The 22,772-nt window shown below is 36.2% G+C and overlaps 1 protein-coding gene across 1 annotated transcript; it reads left to right on the top strand.

Annotated features, from left to right (window-relative positions):
• Window positions 1-470: 470 nt before the first annotated feature.
• LOC100367724 (uncharacterized) lies at window positions 471-10,361 on the top strand. Its single transcript, XM_002735529.4, has 4 exons — window positions 471-1,059; window positions 4,112-4,294; window positions 4,562-4,694; window positions 9,905-10,361. Exons 1-4 carry the CDS (start codon window positions 556-558, stop codon window positions 10,201-10,203), a joined length of 1,119 nt encoding a protein of 372 aa, XP_002735575.2. The 5' UTR covers window positions 471-555; the 3' UTR covers window positions 10,204-10,361.
• The last annotated feature ends 12,411 nt before the right edge of the window (window positions 10,362-22,772 follow it).

The raw sequence follows: 22,772 nt of genomic DNA, 5'->3' as shown, positions 1-22,772 counted from the left end.
ATTAACAACGCACGCTAAAAACGCAAAGGCACATGGGTAGACGCTTGTTTGTAAACAATTACACGCTATGGCCATCTGACGCATGCGCAGGTGACGAATCCCCCGCTTTAAGTTGTAAAGTTCTCGACTAGTTTTTAGATGGAGGTTCCTCGGCGCATTTTCAATCTCGCTGTTTCTAAATGCCTCCACGTGAAGTGTACTTATTCAAAGACAGATGTATTTATAATGGCAATCACGTGACCAAATAAATAGTACATTATTTGTCATATGCCAACGTACGCTATAACGTATAGTCTTTTCTTCGTATTGTTGAATGCCACACCCATATGTCGTAATAAGTACTGTCTGTTCAATGTTTTGTAAACTAGATAGGTGTTTTACATGTGCATTGTCAACACGACAATGACATATTTTTCATCAACCGGGTTGAACCAACATACCAACTAACCAACCAACCAATCACATTTGCGGTAAATTGATAATAGTGTACCTTGTCGTTTCGTAATATTGTAGAAGTCAGAACACGACATACACTGCAGTTGAGTGGAGGCCACAATGTTGTGTACTATCCAGAAACGGTTTGTGAGTATATCTACGCGTATCGCTTCTTTGAGTCTTGTGCAAAACCTACGTTCAGGAGGAATTCCTGCCCGCCTCGCTGGGCGTCGCTCATTGCCGGGTGCAAACGAAATCGACAATGCGTATCCAGCGTTCCTTGCCCAACCCCGGGTTAACTTTCCAGTCATTTATACACCGAGCCGCAAAGAAGATTTGGGTGCCGGTGACCCAGTTCTGAATTGGGTCTCTGTTGCAAGAGACCTCCTTGACACAAATTTGCCGCGATATGGTGCGATCATACTTCGAGGTTTACCAATTGATAGTCCTCACGCCTTTTCAAAATTTATGTGCGGACTTGGCTATCAATTTATGACATACGAAGGCGGTACAGCAGTTAGACAGTCTGTAGAAAAAAACGTATTCACTGCAAGTGGGCACCCGCCATCGGTCTGTATCGAACCTCACAATGAAATGGCATACTCGCACAGGTTTCCGAGCAAGGTGAGTTGACACTTTATCTGCAAGTTGGTCTTCTCCTTACTTTTATATAGTCTTTCACATGCGTTGACGAATAATGAAGTTGGGGTTAACAAATATGGAGAATGCGTTATGTCAATAATTCATTTATAAATATTCAATATTTTGCGTGACGTGAGTTGTATGTTCTTTCAGATTATTAAATAAATATACTTATAAAATATATTGGCTACGTCATAGAGATTTCACTTCATCGACCTGTTCCAATACTCGGTAATATGCTACTCGAGTGAAAGGTCATATGACTGTAATAGTCTGTTTTGATCAATTTAGTGACCTCTTTTCAAGAGAAAAGCATTGATGTCACTTCTACGATGTATTATGTGATTGTGGAGTGGAACCGGAGTACAATATACAGTAAGCCAAAATAGCCTCATTCATCTTCAATCAACCTGGACGCTACTGTTAAAGTTTGAATGGGCAATACAACTGTCATGGGGAGTGTCATACTTTTTTAGCGCAATAGGAATATTTATCAGCAAATACATAATTTACATTATTGCAAGGCATTTGTCATTTATAAATTGTATTCAATGTAATTCGTTTGGTCCCAGATTAACGAAGAAGTTATAGAAAAATAGTTACCACTTAAAGTAGTTTTCAAGTTCCGACGACACCAACGACACGCAAAAAACATGCACCCACATGTCAAGAATAATTAATTTGTGACTACGACCGGAGTCACTATTGTGTCATGACAAATGACACACCCGTATGTCCCACAACGTCACGTACTGTCCGTTTATTGTTTTGTAAACTAGGCAAGTGTTTTCCACGCGTAATGTCCACATAGCAATGAAATATTGTTCATCAACCAACCAACCAACCAACAATCAAATTTACGGTTAATTGATGATAGTGTATCTTGTCGTTTAGTTATAATGTGTAAGTCATATGAACACCACATACATTGTAGTTGAGTTGAGGCCACAAGTTATATTTTATTATACATCTGTCACCGTAACGACATAAGTTACAGCGTGCCGTAATTTTGCGGTATTTTACGGGGTATTTACATCCTACTATATAAGGCAATGCGAATTCCGAATATGGAAAGATTACGCGCGTAAGCGTCCTCTAATAAAAAAAAACAAAAACATGGCTGCCATCGGGGTTTGACCGGGGTTTGACCGGACTTGTCACGAAGAAGTTCGCTGATTCTGTTCTAAACTTTTGAGATTTCGGCATTCCCATGATGTATCATTGTAAGGAAAAGATGTATAATAATGAGGTTATTACGAGAATACCTCAAAGTATGCACTCAGACAGTACGCCTCACATCGAGCTCCGCTATCGGTCGATAATCCAGCTGTACTGTCTTCGTGCATACTTTGAGGTATTCTCGTAATAACCTTATAGTATTTGTTGGCTGACAACATTACGTCTGGTTCAGATCCAACCCAATATGTGAAACGTACATCGTGATATTAACACGCTTTATTTCAAGCCAAATATGTCAAACCATACCCCGTCATCAGCTTTTATTCATATTCAGTCTGCATTTCTCATTAACCAATCTACAATTTCAACATTTGATGTTGCATATATTAATCAGGTGATATTATCTTACAAGCTTGCAAACGGTGAATGCAACTTTCAAATTGTTGCTGATATATATCTTGTCAAGTCAAAGTAAACGTGACTCGAACTGATGCTCGTGCACGAAACCTAGCCGCCCTAATTCACGTCACGGCACATCTTGTTCGGTCACAGGCATCCTCAAATTAAAGAGCGTAACTGAGTTTATTGTGTATAGAGAGCGTAAAAACCCGTCAAGGCCGATTTGCATCATATAACATCAACATCAGTTTGATGGTCCTCAGAGCTATTTAAATCGGCAACTGTAAATAATTACTGGAAGCTTTGGAATGCCTGTCATGATAATAGATTTAAATACAATATTCCCCATATCTAGTATAATCATTATTAAATTAAAAATTCCTGTAATGTGTGTTTATAATTGCTGCCCAAATCATGCAAGTTGTTGATCCTAAACAGTACTCCAACGACGTGTGAACTAAATGTGCGTAAATGATGTCGTTATGATACCATATTTTTCGGAAAGTGTCAACTTAAGTCAGCGAGTCGTCACTTTAGTATAGTTTAAAATGTATACAATGTAGCACTGTAATTTTGGATATGGTATTGTTAGTTTAAGTAGAACAAGTAAATTCGGTTATGTGTGTGTGTGTGGCGTGCGTGTGTGTGTGCGTGCATCGTCATATTCCCGATGGATTATATTCAAATTTGGTGCAATATACATAAACTCAGCAATTCAAACAGGCGCTCAAAGAAGTTTCTCATAATCTTTTGTAAAACTTAAGATAAAGTTTCCTCCTCTAATTTAGCAGCAGGGATTTATTCAAACATGTTTGTTTCTTCTATACACAGAACATAATTTTATTTCAATATTGAAACCAAACCTTTCTTCATGTTTAGTCTTTGGTTTAGTTAACAACTAATTGATATTTTCTTTGATATTTTCAATACGTTTCCTACGAAATAGACTTAAAATGTTTTGTAAAATGTTCTTATATTTGGTTATTCTGGTCGAATAGAATTTGCCAAGGTGTAGTGCTGAGCCGATGGCCGAATACACGAACCTGACGTAGATGCCGTAGATGACGTAGAATATATCACGTGACAAGCTGCCTTTTTGTATCACGAGTTTTTGTTCGATGAAATGATGAAATTTTCTTATACGCATGCGCACGGGTTGCAACGCATCCGTGTTAGTGTACATTTAGTTCATGTCTACTTGTTGGAGTACAGAAATAACTTTAGTGTTTCAAAAAAAATTAAAGCGGGGAATCGTCACCTGCGCATGCGTCAAATGGCCATAGCGTGTCATTGTTTACAAACAAGCGTCTACCCATGAGCCTTTGCGTTTTTAGCGTGTGTTATCCCGCTTTAAAAACAATAATTTTTATTATCAACAGAGATTAATTTTCACACAGAAATAAAATGTTTAGAAATCGGCCACTCTCTAAACAACAACCATCTTGTACATCTTCAGATATTTCTTTTCTGTGAAATTCCACCATTGCCTGGATGCGGTGGCGAATCAGTCGTAGTCGACATACGGGACATCAAATCAAAACTGTCACATGATCTACTGGACAAATTCAGAAGGTTGAAAGTACGCTATTACCACCATTTCCCGTCTGGTGATCCTGGAGCACACTCTAGTTGGCAACAGGTATGAATGAAATAATATTATGGAATTTCAGATTTCTTATTTGTTACGTATTATATTAGAGACAGAGGTGAATATTATAATTGAGTAATATGAATGTGGCGGACGAACCTATGACCTTACGAGAAGAGCGAACGTTAGTGGCGCAACCGTTCTGCCTCTAATACAAATACGTAAAGAACAATTATAATATCGAGTGGCTGTGTTTTCTTTTACCTGAATCATTAACGATTTTTAATTTTGATAATACAAATATATTGTATTTTACAGGTGTTTTCAACCGGAAATAAGCACGACGTTGAATCCTTTTTGACGAAACACAATTACGACTTTGAATGGACGCAAAATGATTCACTGCTATATTCACACGTGATTCCTGCTTTCATATGCCATCCGACTACAGGTTTGTGTTGCCATATAGTCACACGCATAAAGTTACAAAATGTACTTCTCACACTGTAGAAATGCAAAAACACTATGCGAAAACACTTTTCCTATGTGTCACGCCCTCTAGTGGCGAAGCTCTCCTATCACGTAAATGGTGGAACGAAGCGTCAATGATGTTTTGATCTGTAATTATCTGTCAATTAAAAAATGTCTTCTAAAAGACACGAATACACAAACACACAAAGTTGTTGCTTCCAACGACACTACGTTCACCCGTCTACGTCATTTTGACGTAACATGCACTGACAGCTTATGGAAAGCACGCGTCGGTCAATCAATCAAGGCAGATCTCATTTTCATCATCGAATAGTAAATAGTATCCTTTAAAACAACTTGTTCAGTCTACGATATATTTCAGTCCATGTGTCCCTTGACATGCCGTATCAAACAACAATATACGTACATGTTGTGTTACATGACATGCCGTATCAAACAACAATACATGCACATGCTGTGTTACTTGACATGCCGTATTAAACAACAATACATGTACATGCTGTGTTACTTGACATGCCGTATTAAACAACAATACATGTACATGCTGTGTTACTTGACATGCCGTATTAAACAACAATACATGTACATGTTGTATTACTTGACATGCCGTATTAAACAACAATACATGTACATGCTGTGTTACTTGACATGCCGTAATAAACAACAATACACGTACATGTTGTGTTATTTGACATGCCGTATTAAACAGTAATACATGTACATGTTGTGTTACTTGACATGCCGTATTAAACAATAATACATGTACATGCTGTGTTACTTGACATGCCGTATTGAACAACGATACATGTACATGCTGTGTTACTTGACATGCCGTATTAAACAACAATACATGTACATGCTGTGTTACTTGACATGCCGTATTAAACAACAATACATGTACATACTGTATTACTTGACATGCCGTATTAAACAACAATACATGTACATGCTGTATTACTTGACATGCCGTATTAAACAACAATACATGTACATGCTGTGTTACTTGACATACCGTAATAAACAACAATACACGTACATGTTGTGTTACTTGACATGCCGTATTAAACAATAATACATGTACATGTTGTGTTACTTGACATGCCGTATTAAACAATAATACATGTACATGCTGTGTTACTTGACATGCCGTATTAAACAATAATACATGTACATGTTGTGTTACATGACATGCCGTATTAAACATCAATACGTGTACATGTTGTGTTACTTGACATGCCGTATTAAACAACAATATAATACACGTACATGCTGTGTTACTTGACATGCCGTATTAAACAACAATACATGTACATGCTGTATTACTTGACATGCCGTATTAAACAACAATACATGTACATGCTGTGTTACTTGACCTGCCGTAATAAACAACAATACATGCACATGTTGTGTTACTTGACATGCCGTAATAAACAACAATACATGTACATGTTGTGTTACTTGACATGCCGTATTAAACAATAATACATGTACATGCTGTGTTACTTGACATGCCGTAATAAACAATACATGTACATGTTGTGTTACTTGACATGCCGTATTGAACAACAATACATGTACATGTTGTGTTACTCGACATGCCGTATTAAACAATAATACATGTACATGTTGTGTTACTTGACATGCCGTATTAAACAATAATACATGTACATGCTGTGTTACGTGACATGCCGTATTAAACAATAATACATGTACATGCTGTATTACTTGACATGCCGTATTAAACAACAATACATGTACATGCTGTATTACTTGACATGCCGTATTAAACAACAATACATGTACATGCTGTGTTACTTGGCATGCCGTAATAAACAACAATACACGTACATGTTGTGTTACTTGACATGCCGTATTAAACAATAATACATGTACATGTTGTGTTACTTGACATGCCGTATTAAACAATAATATATGTACATGCTGTGTTACTTGACATGCCGTATTAAACAATAATACATGTACATGTTGTGTTACATGACATGCCGTATTAAACAACAATACGTGTGCATGTTGTGTTACTTGACATGCCGTATTAAACAACAATATAATACACGTACATGCTGTGTTACTTGACATGCCGTATTAAACAACAATACATGTACATGCTGTATTACTTGACATGCCGTATTAAACAACAATACATGTACATGCTGTGTTACTTGACCTGCCGTAATAAACAACAATACATGCACATGTTGTGTTACTTGACATGCCGTAATAAACAACAATACATGTACATGTTGTGTTACTTGACATGCCGTAATAAACAACAATACATGTACATGCTGTATTACTTGACATGCCGTATTAAACAACAATACATGTACATGCTGTGTTACTTGCCATGCCGTAATAAACAACAATACACGTACATGTTGTGTTACTTGACCTGCCGCAATAAACAACAATACATGCACATGTTGTGTTACTTGACATGCCGTAATAAACAACAATACATGTACATGTTGTGTTACTTGACATGCCGTAATAAACAACAATACATGTACATGTTGTGTTACTTGACATGCCGTAATAAACAACAATATATGTACATGCTGTGTTACTTGACATGCAGTATTAAACAACGATACATGTACATGATGTTACTTGACATGCCGTATTAAACAACGATACATGTACATGCTGTTACTTGACATGCCGTATTAAACAACAATACATGTACATGCTGTTACTTGACATGCCGTATTAAACAACAATACATGTACATGTTGTGTTACTTGACATGCCGTAATAAACAATAATACATGTACATGTTGTGTTACTTGACATGCCGTAATAAACAACAATACATGTACATGCTGTGTTACTTGACATGCCGTATTAAACAACAATACATGTACATGCTGTGTTACTTGACATGCCGTATTAAACAATAATACATGTACATGTTGTGTTACATGACATGCCGTATTAAACATCAATACGTGTACATGTTGTGTTACTTGACATGCCGTATTAAACAACAATATAATACACGTACATGCTGTGTTACTTGACATGCCGTATTAAACAACAATACATGTACATGCTGTATTACTTGACATGCCGTATTAAACAACAATACATGTACATGCTGTGTTACTTGACCTGCCGTAATAAACAACAATACATGCACATGTTGTGTTACTTGACATGCCGTAATAAACAACAATACATGTACATGTTGTGTTACTTGACATGCCGTATTAAACAATAATACATGTACATGCTGTGTTACTTGACATGCCGTAATAAACAATACATGTACATGTTGTGTTACTTGACATGCCGTATTGAACAACAATACATGTACATGTTGTGTTACTCGACATGCCGTATTAAACAATAATACATGTACATGTTGTGTTACTTGACATGCCGTATTAAACAATAATACATGTACATGCTGTGTTACGTGACATGCCGTATTAAACAATAATACATGTACATGTTGTGTTACTTGACATGCCGTATTAAACAACAATACATGTACATGCTGTATTACTTGACATGCCGTATTAAACAATAATACATGTACATGTTGTGTTACTTGACATGTCGCATTGAACAACAATACATGTACATGCTGTGTTACTTGACATGCCGTATTAAACAATAATACATGTACATATTGTGTTACTTGACATGCCGTATTAAACAATAATACATGTACATGCTGTGTTACTTGACATGCCGTATTAAACAACAATACATGTACATGCTGTATTACTTGACATGCCGTATTAAACAACAATACATGTACATGCTGTATTACTTGACATGCCGTATTAAACAACAATACATGTACATGCTGTGTTACTTGGCATGCCGTAATAAACAACAATACACGTACATGTTGTGTTACTTGACATGCCGTATTAAACAATAATACATGTACATGTTGTGTTACTTGACATGCCGTATTAAACAATAATATATGTACATGCTGTGTTACTTGACATGCCGTATTAAACAATAATACATGTACATGTTGTGTTACATGACATGCCGTATTAAACAACAATACGTGTGCATGTTGTGTTACTTGACATGCCGTATTAAACAACAATATAATACACGTACATGCTGTGTTACTTGACATGCCGTATTAAACAACAATACATGTACATGCTGTATTACTTGACATGCCGTATTAAACAACAATACATGTACATGCTGTGTTACTTGACCTGCCGTAATAAACAACAATACATGCACATGTTGTGTTACTTGACATGCCGTAATAAACAACAATACATGTACATGTTGTGTTACTTGACATGCCGTAATAAACAACAATACATGTACATGCTGTATTACTTGACATGCCGTATTAAACAACAATACATGTACATGCTGTGTTACTTGCCATGCCGTAATAAACAACAATACACGTACATGTTGTGTTACTTGACCTGCCGCAATAAACAACAATACATGCACATGTTGTGTTACTTGACATGCCGTAATAAACAACAATACATGTACATGTTGTGTTACTTGACATGCCGTAATAAACAACAATACATGTACATGTTGTGTTACTTGACATGCCGTAATAAACAACAATATATGTACATGCTGTGTTACTTGACATGCAGTATTAAACAACGATACATGTACATGCTGTTACTTGACATGCCGTATTAAACAACGATACATGTACATGCTGTTACTTGACATGCCGTATTAAACAACAATACATGTACATGCTGTTACTTGACATGCCGTATTAAACAACAATACATGTACATGTTGTGTTACTTGACATGCCGTAATAAACAACAATACATGTACATGTTGTGTTACTTGACATGCCGTAATAAACAACAATACATGTACATGCTGTGTTACTTGACATGCCGTATTAAACAACAATACATGTACATGCTGTGTTACTTGACATGCCGTATTAAACAACAATACCTATACACGCTGTGTTACTTGACATGCCGTATTAAACAACAATACATGTACATGCCAATATTGCATCTTTAAATATCAACTGGACAACAACTCACTTTCCTCTACAATGTTTGTCATTGAAAGTGTGAGTGACTAATCTGCATTAAAATATCCGAGCGAAAACAAATGTTGACGTGACCCTGATTATAATTTTGTAATATGATGTCATTCTTTACATTTCAGGCGAAGAGCTGTGGTTTAACCAAATTCATCTACATCATGCAACGTTTTTTAAATGTCACCCAAAGTGGATAGATGCGCAATTGACTAACCTGGAGTATCCTCTACATAGTTGTTATGGAAACGGCGAAGAATTTGAGCCCGACACTCTCCAGAAAGTACGTAACGCCATCTGGCAAGTTGCTGTAGGATTGCAATTGAAAAGAGGGGACATACTTGTGACAGACAATGTAACGGTCCAACACGGTCGCTTGGGTTTCACCGGACAACGAAGACTTCTCGTTAGCATTACCAAAGATTGAATTTTGCGCGTATAATAATTCTGTTTAATTGGCAATTTTAGATTATTTTAAAACAATCATTTATAATTATTATAAAAATGTACACCGATGTTTAATTAATTATATGCTAAATAAATTGGAACATAGTGTCATGGGTACTTAACCATCACCAAATACAAGTGTCTTCTTATGATCGCTTAGGTCGTTCAGGGATTCATTTTGTAATATTTAGTGACTGTATTTATTTCATTGCAATATGATGCACTCGTTTACTAGGTTGCTTTCTGAAAATACAATCAGTATTTCTATTGCATTTATGCAAATGAGCAAAGAAAACGAAAGTCCGGATCCGTCTGTTTTCATGATGTTCATGTGGTATTGCAGGGGTTATCTCCATTTGTGCGTTCAACGTAATTCATAATAAACATACAAGAAAAAATAGGAAATGTACATATTAGTTAATTTCATTACCTTGGTAAAACAGATATGCTCTATGTCTAGTCCTTGGTTGCTACTCAGATGCATCTATGTCGGAAAACGAAATAATTTCTTTTGTATGCAATGATAATCAAAAGACAGTTTATTTAGAAAACACATGTCTAGATTTGAGGACACCCTAAACAATAAAAGCATTTCCTATAATTAGGATACGTCTTCTATCCATCAAACAGAATTATCATCTGCTTGGTGATAGCTCATTCCTAATATTGAACAGGGGAACTTTATATATATTTATTTGAAAGATCTATTACTTGGAAGCGCCGCCATTTGAAACAATGAATGACAAATTAAGAAAATAAAGAGCCGTTCTTCAGGCTCTAGGTTGAAACTGAAATTTACAGTAAAACCAGTCAACAAGTCAGATCACAGTGCGGTCAACTTTTGAAGTACAGTACGTTGACTGACGAAACAGGGTAGCAAATACCACAGCACTTGCACTGTACGCCCAAAGCGCTGCTCCCGTACACATGGTACATATGCAAAATCCTGTATACTAGTGTGCGTGGGTTATAACTACTCTATATGCTGGTGCGAATAAAACTATACGGTCTATACGTACATGAATAGATGTGCCAATACACATGGAATTTGACGTTGCAGTAGGCTTATTACATTAGGGATTTCGGTGAGATGATTTAAAGCGGGAGGGTCGTCACCTGCGCACGCGCGGGAGTCCCAAGCGATGACAAAACACACGCTAAGAACGCAAAAGCTCATTGGTAGACGCTTGTTTGTAAACAATGACACGCTATGGCCATCTGACGCATGCGTAGGTGACAATTCACCCACTTTAAATGGAAGCTGAGGAAGTTTGGGCAATAATGACGTACAGCTTAGTAATCGAAAATAAAACGTGTCTAATGAGATGGAACTGAAAATAAAGGACAATCTTTGTATATAAAACGTCAACTGCAATTGACCTCACTGTTACGCATGCCTAATGAAATACTGGTACATGAGAACGAGCTGAAGCATGCGCAATGCGTACACAGTATGCTAATTTTAATGAGAATACGACATAACATATCTCATGAATATTATTTTAAAGTGCAAATATTAATACCAAGCATTCATTATGAATGCCTGTAAGCACATATTTTCAGCCTTGACCCTGCCTGTTGTGGTTATTAGAAGTCTGCACATGTTTTCTACCACACTAAACCAGATCTGCTGGTTCTACACTCTGAGCCTAACTCTGCGAGCCGCTAAAGATTTCGAAACTATACAGCGCCATCAGTGACTGTCACGGGCTCTATTCCTCAAATACATTGAGGGCGCTGTGATCAACAAAAACACTATGTCAAGAATTATGTTAAGTAAACAATCAAAATGAGAATAAGTTCGCTTCACCAAAACCTAGCATCACACGTATTAGCTTTGTTAAAGCGGAGGAGTCGTCACCGGCGCATGCATCAGATGGCCATAGCGTCACGTGTCAATGTTTCCAAACAAGCGTCTACCCATGAGCCCTTTGCGTTTTAGCACGTGTTGTTATCGTCGATTGGGGCCCAATTCCCGCGCGTGCGCAGGTGATGACCCCCCCGCTTTAGCACATGTACCTACTAGTGTAACTCATAAAAATAATCTCGAATAATAAAGCTACATGTAACGCACGTACTACTGATAGAGATAATGACATGATCAGTTCTCCAGCCTAATATAATTTAATTATATTTTTCGAAACAGTTATTTATTTACAGAATATTATTGCATAAATCAAATTCACAAGTTCTCATTAGTAATTAAAACATCCTATCCTTTACTGAACCGAATTATTCCAGTTGGACTCGGAATGTCGGTTTTCATTTTACTGCCGACGAGGGCAATAAAACCGAGAGCAAAATAAAATGCGTACATTATAGAAGCGAGTCTGATTCTCACTTCGGTCTTAAAGCGGGAGAGTCGTCAGCTGCGCATGCGTCAGATGGCCATAGCGTGCCATTGTTTAAAAGCAAGCGTCTACCCATGAGCCTTTATGTTTTTAAGCACGTGTTGTTATTGTCGCTTGGGACTCAATTCCCGCGCGTGCACAGGTGACGATCCTCCCGCTTTGATGTTTTCTGTAACAAACGGTAATTAATTATGCAATCAACTTAATCAAATTCGTTTTATTTTCTCAGAGGAGTATCCTGCTAATAATATCCATTTATCGGTGATATAACACACATGGTACGGCTTTTAATATTTTGTATGCATATCAATTAAATTTCGATGCTAACTAATAAATTTCATTTCAATATTATCCCAAACAAGCTCATTTGACATATTTTAGAACAAAAAAACGAGGTTTTCGATCTATTACAAATTATTTGTTAACGCGAGAGTTCCCAAATGTAGTATCAAATGCGAGATTTATAAACCGTAGAGGGCGAAACCACATGTCTTTGGTATGAACTACATTGTACATGCCACAGCGTACACTGATACATATGTAGAACGCACTACAGCTGGCGACATGGAACAGGAAACCAGCTTTCTAAATTGGTGAGTCGGCACAAGTGAGTAGGTAAGTGACTAAATACACCGCCAAACGCTGGCTCGAGAGTTGTGGCATCCGCCTCCCATCCATATTGCGCTCTACTTTTTCCCAGACGTCATCTTTACTCTTTACGCTCTTTCGTTCCGGTCCAGTCAAAGCGACGAATGTTTGCTACAAAGCCTTGTTCTCAATAAAACGCTAATGTACCTCGGCACCGTGCAGTATAAATGGTTATAGTGAGTGCGCATGCAACAATGAATTAAACCTTCAACACATACTTTCTGAGATGTCGTTTATATGTTACTTTCCTAATTTTATTATATGAAACAATACATAAACACCTATTGAAGAATCGTTTTCTTGACTTTTGAAACTAGGAACACTTCTGTAGCGTTGTATGCGTCAACGTTATATTACACAGAAGTTTATATTCTGTCTATAATCAGATTTACTTGGTCCTCGTCGATATGGTCATTGGGTACTTAAAATACACAGGGGAAAGATAACAACGTAATTATTTCGCGTTTTACAACTTTTTAATGTACCGATACCATGATACTGACCTCATTCCCATGAGAGGTTATACTGGGAGCATTGACGTTGATTGTACACTTCCTTCTAAGACAACTAAAATACTTAGTTCTCTGAGCCTGCATGTAACATTCGGTATTGGCACGCAGCTTTAAATGGGTTGATTTCCTATTCAGAAAAATGCTAAATTTCCTGTCTACCCCTGTTACAGACCACACACGGAACTTTGAAGTAAACATAAATGCCGCGGTGGTCTCAACCGACCAGTGCAAGTACGCAGTTCCCCGACGCCGTTCATAATTTACCGGCAAATTGTATGAGCTGGTATGTGTTTGTATGTAATTTGAAATATAATGTAATTATTTTAGAGGAAGGATACGGTATCACATATGATACGTTATCTCTATTATCATTAATGTTTTCACTAGCGGCTCATACACCCAGTCAACTTTACAACTTTGAGTATTGTTAAAAGTATGTTTAAATATAGTGGATCTGGGCGTACTGGAGTTTACGATACGATACGATAACTCATGCCCACTGTATACAATATTTAATAATGTAAAATCCACCCGTGTAATAGCTCCCCAATTACACGCCAAACAGAGCCTCTACAGGAAATTTGCCTGTTGATCACATGACTGCAAATTATGACGTAGTTTCTATTTACATATTATTCACACGCTTACATAGCTGTACATAGCTCAGTGCACACGGTATTGTTATAACATTTATCAGACCTTTTTTTATCTTAAACCTTTCTTTATAAACAGAGCTGGCGTTGTTACGTAAGTTTGAATTCTATGACGAGGGTAGCCATATGATCATGTGACGCGGCACTTGCATTGCGTTACCACAGTTAAAGCGGGGCAGTCTACGCACGCGTCAGATGGCAATTGCGTGTCATTGTTTACAAACAAGCGTCTACCTATGAGCCTTTGCGTTTTTAGCGTGTGGCGTTATCGTCACTTGGGACTCAATTCCCGCGCGTGCGCAGGTGACGATCCTCCCGCTTTAACTTGAAAAAAACACGACAGAGAAATTCAGATATACTGGACTGGACGCACGAATAAAATAAAACAACTAACAAAGTTAAGAACTGATATAAAACCAGCAAAGAAGTACAGCTGAAGGAAACATCGGTTCAATGATGAATTAAAATCCGGTTTGAAAAAGATTATTTTCAACACCCGCCCACAAAAAGAGCGAAATGTCATAACTGTTCCCCAAAGAGGAAATAGAGTGAGACACGAAAATTGACATTAATACACGCGTAAAGTACGCATGACGTCATGCACTAGTTTGCTTTTACACAATTATCTATATCCGAATGAACTACTTTCAATGATAATGCATTTATATGCATTCCATTCCATCGAAGTCGGTCAATTGAAAGGTCAGAGGTTAAAACAAATATATATATAAATTATTCGAAATTATTAGTGGATGTTGTCCTAAATCGCCGACTGTACATCATTAATACGGTTGTATAGCCTCTATTCAATCAGTCTGCTTCGAAAGGCACAGTGTCGATATTGTATATGAGCTGGTGATTTATTTCCATCGATGGAGAGCGCTAATTTTGATGATTTGTCAAAGTCGCTAGCATTTATTTATTTATTGTTTCTTGTCAAAGACTAACCTCAATTTTAAAGTCACAGTGTTGACAATTGCATATGACATACATAATATTCGAAAAAAAGACGCTTAAGCCAGAGTGGACATTTTCGTGACTAAATTTGATTAATAATAAGCGAGACAGTTTCGCCTAAATGTTCAAATCATTGACGTGATTGCCTGCTCTTGCTCTGGTGACCAAAATACCTAAGACAAACGACACAAGTGGTATTTCATCTAATATGATATAAAGTAACCACAAGTTCTGTAGTCCCAGGACGCCCACGCAAGTGGTAAACATGCCTGTGGTTAAAAAATATGCCGATTCTGCAGTTCACTAATAACTAGGACGACACAAGCCGAGAGTAACACTAACCCATCTACTCGATAATAATTCAGATTTAGTATGAGAATTAAGATAATGATATTTTATAGGTCTGTGCATACCAAAAAATACTTGTTTGGAGTTTGGTGACGAAATTTGCTTATTTAACTTCTGACTATCCTCAATATTACAAAATGACTATTGCGCTTCACCTGCGCATGCGTTCTCATTAAGTTCTCTATTAAAAAACAAATTTAAAATTTCTCGAACAGAACAGTTGATCATCCAATGAACTACGGTGAGGTCGAGGTTGGTAGGCCATGTCATAGATAATGAATAGGATGCAATTGATTTGACATGAACGAAACAGTGACATACTCGTTCTTGTATAGAAATAAAAAAATTACACCACATTGAATCTCTTAGAGTGACGAGAATTCACCATGAAGATGAACTACTGTGTCCAATGCGTCACCGTGTAATCAAGATACATAATAAATTGTAGCTAATAATAATAATATACCTGATAGTTTAATATCGAGTTCATGATTCTTCTTCAAATGTAATTCGGAGGAGCTACTTAGGAATCTTTTCTAATTTAAAAAAATGTTTAATATATTTCGGTTTTTTTTTTGTCAGTATAAGTATAGTACTTACTAAAAAAATTGGTTCAATAACGCAGTTTATGAATCCATGACATCAATACATTTTCGCTATTTATTTTCAGCTTTACAGAATTTATCATATGATTCGATTGTGCCTCATATGATACATGGCGATTGATACATATAGAGTAAGACATACTCAGTCCTATGGGACACCTGACTTCCCTCCAGGTATACCTTAGAGTTCTTAGATCTTTCCCTTACTCATTTGACTATATAATTTAATGTTGTGTACTTGTTTTTTACTTTTGGGTTATTTGCCAGTGATATAACTTGTCAACAAACATTTGCCTCTCTCTCTCTCTCTCATAAAAGTGCTTTGCCCCATTCTGTGCGTTTCATGATAGAAGCACATGGAATAATGGTCTGATATGTGACTAAAATGTCAATATAACAGTTGTCTAAACGGTTACTATGGTCACGGTATAAGCCAAGGTGGCATGTCTTGAAGAGATGTGTTGTGACTTCATTGTAGTATGTTAATGTGACAGTTTATTGATAATATGTGGTTATTACGAGGATACCGCAAAGTATGCATGGAGACAGTACAGCTTGAACTAGGAATTCGCATTTCCTAACATGGTAGGATGCAAATACCCGGTGCAATACCGCAAAATTATGGCATGCTGTAACTTTACATTACGTTACGATGACAGATGTATGATATTAACTGTAGATAATAGTTTTAGTGTTCATTAAACTCATTTATAAATTTAAAATATTGAAACATAATAACTAATAACCTGATTTTAATAATTTCCAACTGTATATGCAATTTCTTTCGATCTCTTATATTTTTAATTTCTGTGTGAAAAATGAAATTGCAAAAAAGTGCAATATGAATGATTCTATTCAATGTTAATTAATACAGAATAGTGCATAATTTTTATCGTTGACTAGCAATTTAAGTGTACCAAATTTACTTCGAACCATAATAATAGTAAAACATTACTATATTATCTTTATGTCGTTCTATTGTTTTATTATAAGTGTTGGCGCCTTGTTCAAGTAGCTTTCTTACTTGCGGAGTTTGTCATGTACAGTAATGACAAATTTACATGTCGATATATTTTTAATTTTAACTGTCATACATGTCACACATTTCATTGGGTTTCATTCAAGATATTTGCACTATCGTCGCCAGCCTCCAACCAAGTATATGCCTATATCTCCTTAGCCATAGATTTATTTTCCGTATACTTTTGCCTATCTGACTCACACATTCCGCATAGTTTCAAGTTTACTCATTTATGGCTTCTCAATTTTTCAGTTTCTTATTGAATTTATAGACTTTGCGTAATTTTGTTTTCAGTTCATTTAACTAGGTATTTATATACTGTATTGAATGCATCACGCCCCAGTGACGCCTGGTTCTTACTTAGATTCTTGTTGATATTAGACAACAATCTTTATGATAGTTTTTATGTGTAAAATCCTTAGGTACCGATCTGTTTCAAATGTTTTGTATGCAAATACATAGTGAGCATAACGCCTCGAGTTTTGGTCAGTGCACCTGTTTGGCATAGTTAATCACTAGCAATGAAAACAGTATATGTCCCACGGCAGATGTAATCTACCAGTTCATTCAATAATTGCTTTGTCGAAAAATAAATTAGCTTTGTCATATTTGCAGGAAATTTACTGTGCGACTGCGAAGACGTAGTTAGGTCTTGTTAATAGTCTTCCTGGGAGTCATCTTGTGTATTGCAAGTATATTACGAAAATGCAGTGAAATGTTGATAGACGCTTAATGTGAGATTCCAATGACTACTAAAAATATTGTAACAAAATCACATCCGGTATACTATTTTTTCTGAAAGATTTCAGTTATAACTTGGATGGTTACTTTTCAATCCGATTTTCATATTTAATTTAATTCTAACATGGCTGCAGTCGGCGATGATATTGCTTAAAATATTTGCATTGAACTCACATGATTATGGATTGTTTGTGATTCATGAATCTCTCATGCAAAGGAATGCTCAGAACAAATCAGTTTATCGATGTATACATTTAGAAGAGCTTGCATACAAAATAGTATGGAATTGACTTTTTATTACTATAGTCCTTGTAACGTCAGTACATTACTTAATTACCTTCATCCTCAATCTTGTACTGCTTTCGTATACACCAACAAAAAAACTATGTATACTATTGGTGATAATCAGAGTAATGTACAGACACCGGAGATTGTCGCTTAGAAATGCGTTTATTGTCAACTAAGGCGAATACTTGCCGGCGTGCAAGTCAGACTGAGTACGCATAGATGGACATCCTTCATTTGATTTATTTCAATGATTGATCTATAATTGCATAATACCGAGTTTTGTCAACACTGGGTAAGATTACTGGAGTGTGCGCATTTTTCCCGTATCCCACACAACCATCGCCCCAAGCGTGTTTGTATTCACAGTCATGTACTCCGCCTAATAAATTAGATATTGTACGAGCTTACTAGTATATAAAAATCATATTAGCTGTGTATAATTCAGAAGACGTAAATATGAAATACAATTTTTTTATCAAAATTAACGGTTATTATTATGTGATCTACTACGATTTTTTGAAGTTACGTCACTATTTATCTTGATGGGTACGATTATTCACGCAATACGCCAAGATGCGTTATCGCAGTTCTCTACCGTGTCTGTTTATGCTATCACAAAGAAGGGATCGTGCTGAGAAAATTATCCCCGGTTCACAATATACTGTTACTGTACTCTGTATGCAGTCTTTTAATTATTGTATGTTACCTTGACAACATTTATACTGACAATAATATCAATTGTACTAGCCTTTAGTGATGTCGTGAAACAGTGGGTATCCAAAAATAAAATAGGTTTGTGTATAATAGACATTTTCAACTTGTTTAGTTCGGCATCACTATTTTGAAAAACACGTATATGATATATATATAAATATATTGGTGCCCTCAATTGAATTTTGACTGAATTTTGATGAAATATGCTAAAAAATGTCAATCTACTATCAGAATCTATACATTAGTGCGTGCTGATACTTCGGTTATATCATCATACACAGTGACTGTGGTTTGAACAAATGAAAAGAAACGACCGTAAAATACTATATTTTCGCTTGGAATTAATTTTCTCTATTTTCGCTGAGGTAATGATTCAGTGAAAATATAATCCAGTGAATATACAAGAAATCAGTGAAAATAAATTCCATAGAAAACACCCAAAAAGTTTTTTTTTCAGCGAAAATTAATTCCAGCTGAAATAAAGTATATCACAGTATAACCATGTGCGTTTTTGTGATGAAATGATTGTGTTTTAAATAAATTATGATTATGTTATCTCAACTAATTAATTCCATATTCCACGAGTATTACTAAATATACTAACTAGAGAACCAAATATGCAGTCAGATTTCCTTTTAATCTACACCCATCCTTAATTCTGTATATCTATATAATATACAATTTGGTCAGAGAAAGTTTTGGTATATTTTTTCTACAACATCAGAATCAGAATCAAATTGCACTAATTATTTACTATGCAAATTAATACTGCGATTCAAATTATTATATTGACATCTACAGAGAGCTTAAGCATGTACTGTAAAACTACGAGTACACAGAATGGCCTCTGGATGACGATCACTAGCGCCCTCGTTCGCCGATCAGCTCAAATTCTGGCAGAAATCCACGTTTCCATGTAAGCACATTCAGTAGTATGATGCGCCGGGGCAAATAAACACGCATACATCGATGAAAAGTGACAGCCATCATAAACGATGGCGTGCTCACATAATCGAAAGCAGTAATACATAATTAAAACTGTGCGCTCGATATTAATGATATACTATGAATTGTTGTACCAGTTAATACAGCTTAACATATACAGGGAGTAATTAAAATACCTCACCTCGAATGATAAAATAAAATATCTGGGGGTATCGGGATCCGTCATTACATATTTTACTGAGAATGCTGATTTGCGTCCCAAGTTGTTGTGTAGTTCTCCGAAACATATACGATTACAATCCGAATGTTTTTTAGATGTAGTCATGGTGAAACTTGATATTTTGTTATTTGACCAAGAAAGAATTATAGGAACTGGATATGTTGCCCGGGGGATTTTTTTACTAAGAAACAACACGTTACATAAACTCTAGCCTTATATATGGTATATTCTGCGTTTCGTCAGTTTATTATTACCCCCGCCAAGTCTGTCTCTCTGTAAGCAAAAAGTTCCAAAAGAAGTTTCGACTGGGATTGCCCTTTTTACAAGCACTGAGAATTTGATAGAGATGTGAATATAGTTGCCATGGAAACGCCATTTTAGCAAATGTTATTAAAATGAATACCTCATGAACTCATTTATTGTAGAGATATGTGGAATGAAAAATAAACTTTCTAATTTTTATTGATTGAAGATAAATATTTCGTGTGGAGTTCAAGGGCGAATCATAACGATAGAATCAGAAGTAGTATAAGGTGAACGACAATAATTTGGCTTGACAAAGAAAAAAAACAAGTTCGTCGTTGTCACCTCCATACCTATGAACGAACTCCAACCATCACGACGATATTTCGTTGCTATGGTTACTTCCATCTTCATCCCTGAATACGCTGTGTGCATGAGTACGCTCACTGCATTTATTCATTGTGTGTTGGACAAAAAAGATATACCGCCTGATTAGAACTACGTTCTCGTGAAGGTAAAGTCATTAAACAATTTGTAGTTTCTACAAGTGGCCGTTCGGCGTGATGCTTGTGGAACATCACGTACGTGTACACATTTTGTTTTATGTGCCGATGTTCGAATATGTAGCTGACGATAGTTCTTCTAGAATACCCAAAATACCCTCAAGCTATAAAAATGACGAATGATAAGCTCACAAAAGGAGATGTTTTTGTTATGAATCGTTCAAATCTTTTATTGTGTGTGTGTGTGTGTGGGGGGGGGGGGTTTACAGTGAACTAGTTCAATGAATAATCGCGCTTACTGGGATCGTAAGTTCTACAACAAATAAGTCTGAGTCAGGATTGCTTAAAAACACTTTTGAAAGAAACAAGGATACTGTTGACTGCTGTATTAGTATATTTTATATTATTATTTAACTAAACTTTTGTTTGGTCCTGTCATGCACAGACTCGATACTGTATTTAAACTTGGTAGCGTCTTAAAGAAAAGTGCCAATTCTTAAGAGAAGTATGGAAAGTGAAAATATTTGAGCTAGTTAGCTATTCAGAGAAACAACTGGACAACTGTTATTACAGATTGGAACAGCACGTGGGTCCGTGGCAAGTGCGCAGACTCAATTGCTACGCATGCATTCAACTATATGACTCTAATCAACAATCTCCCGGATGCTGGAAGGACACGCTAACACACAGCTGGAGGAACATACGTGTAACATGACATGTATTTCCTTTTGTTGATTGTCGTCCTGCTAATAACACATGATCCCTGTTGAATATTCATTGATAATGAGACTGACGAACATACCCCCGTTTTGTCCGGCAATGACGCCACATAATAATCCAGTTTACAATTAGGCCGCCATTTTGAATTTTATTGAGATTTCCCATGAAGCAATGCAAGGTCAAAGTTCACATGGTACCTGTTTGTATGCTGTTCCTAAGTACTGAATATAAGGTTGCTGTGTTTTTAGTTACTTTTCGACGCAAAGTGACCAAAAAGGGAGTTTTTTTAAACTTTGCATTGCTTCATAGGAAATCTCATTAAAATTCAAAATGGCTTATTGGGAGGGGGTCGAGTAGAACATTTTAACTCTTCAAAACTTAAATTTCACGTGCCCGGCACCTGAAAATTACGGAGAACGCATTATAGAATCGTGGGGATTTGTGAACAAAAATGCAGAATGTGTTAATCATGTCGAACAATCTAGTTATCTGCGACCCCTATACGCCCTACACATCAGAACATATGTATGACGTACTATAACTAATCAAATCAGCATATATGAGAAAGATAGCCCAGTAAAAGTGAACATCATTTCACCGACGGCAACGCAATACATTAGCTTTAGAGGTTAGTCGGAAATAGGAAATAGTAAGCTTACTTACGCCCCTAGCCATAGCAGTTTATTTATTCAAATAACCAATACGATATTCTGAGACAAACTCACACGAGCAACGATAACTGTGATATCCGTGTGGTCCTATTGTTTTAGCTGTGGTATAATCATGCGTTATTCGATCACTCTGTATTGAAACGTGTGATTATATGGATATCAAAAACGTAAACTAATTTTCAAATACGCGGTATGTTTTCGTACAAAAACTAATGCATAACAGTGAAGTAAGCGAGATTACGTCATACTGTATATTGTAGACTGATCGTGCTATACGAAAATACTCACAGGTGACGTTTTCCCCCCGATTTAGATCTATAAATTTGTACATTCAAACATTTTAAATCCATATTATTAATTAAATAAAGAACTTTCCAAGATATTAACATCTGTGTTTTTTTCTTCCAAG

This window comes from Saccoglossus kowalevskii, chromosome 17, assembly GCF_978046115.1.
Source record: "Saccoglossus kowalevskii chromosome 17, keSacKowa6.1, whole genome shotgun sequence".
NCBI lineage: Eukaryota > Metazoa > Hemichordata > Enteropneusta > Harrimaniidae > Saccoglossus > Saccoglossus kowalevskii.
Note: the sequence above shows the minus strand (reverse complement) of the source record. Positions and strands in the feature narration are given on the sequence as shown.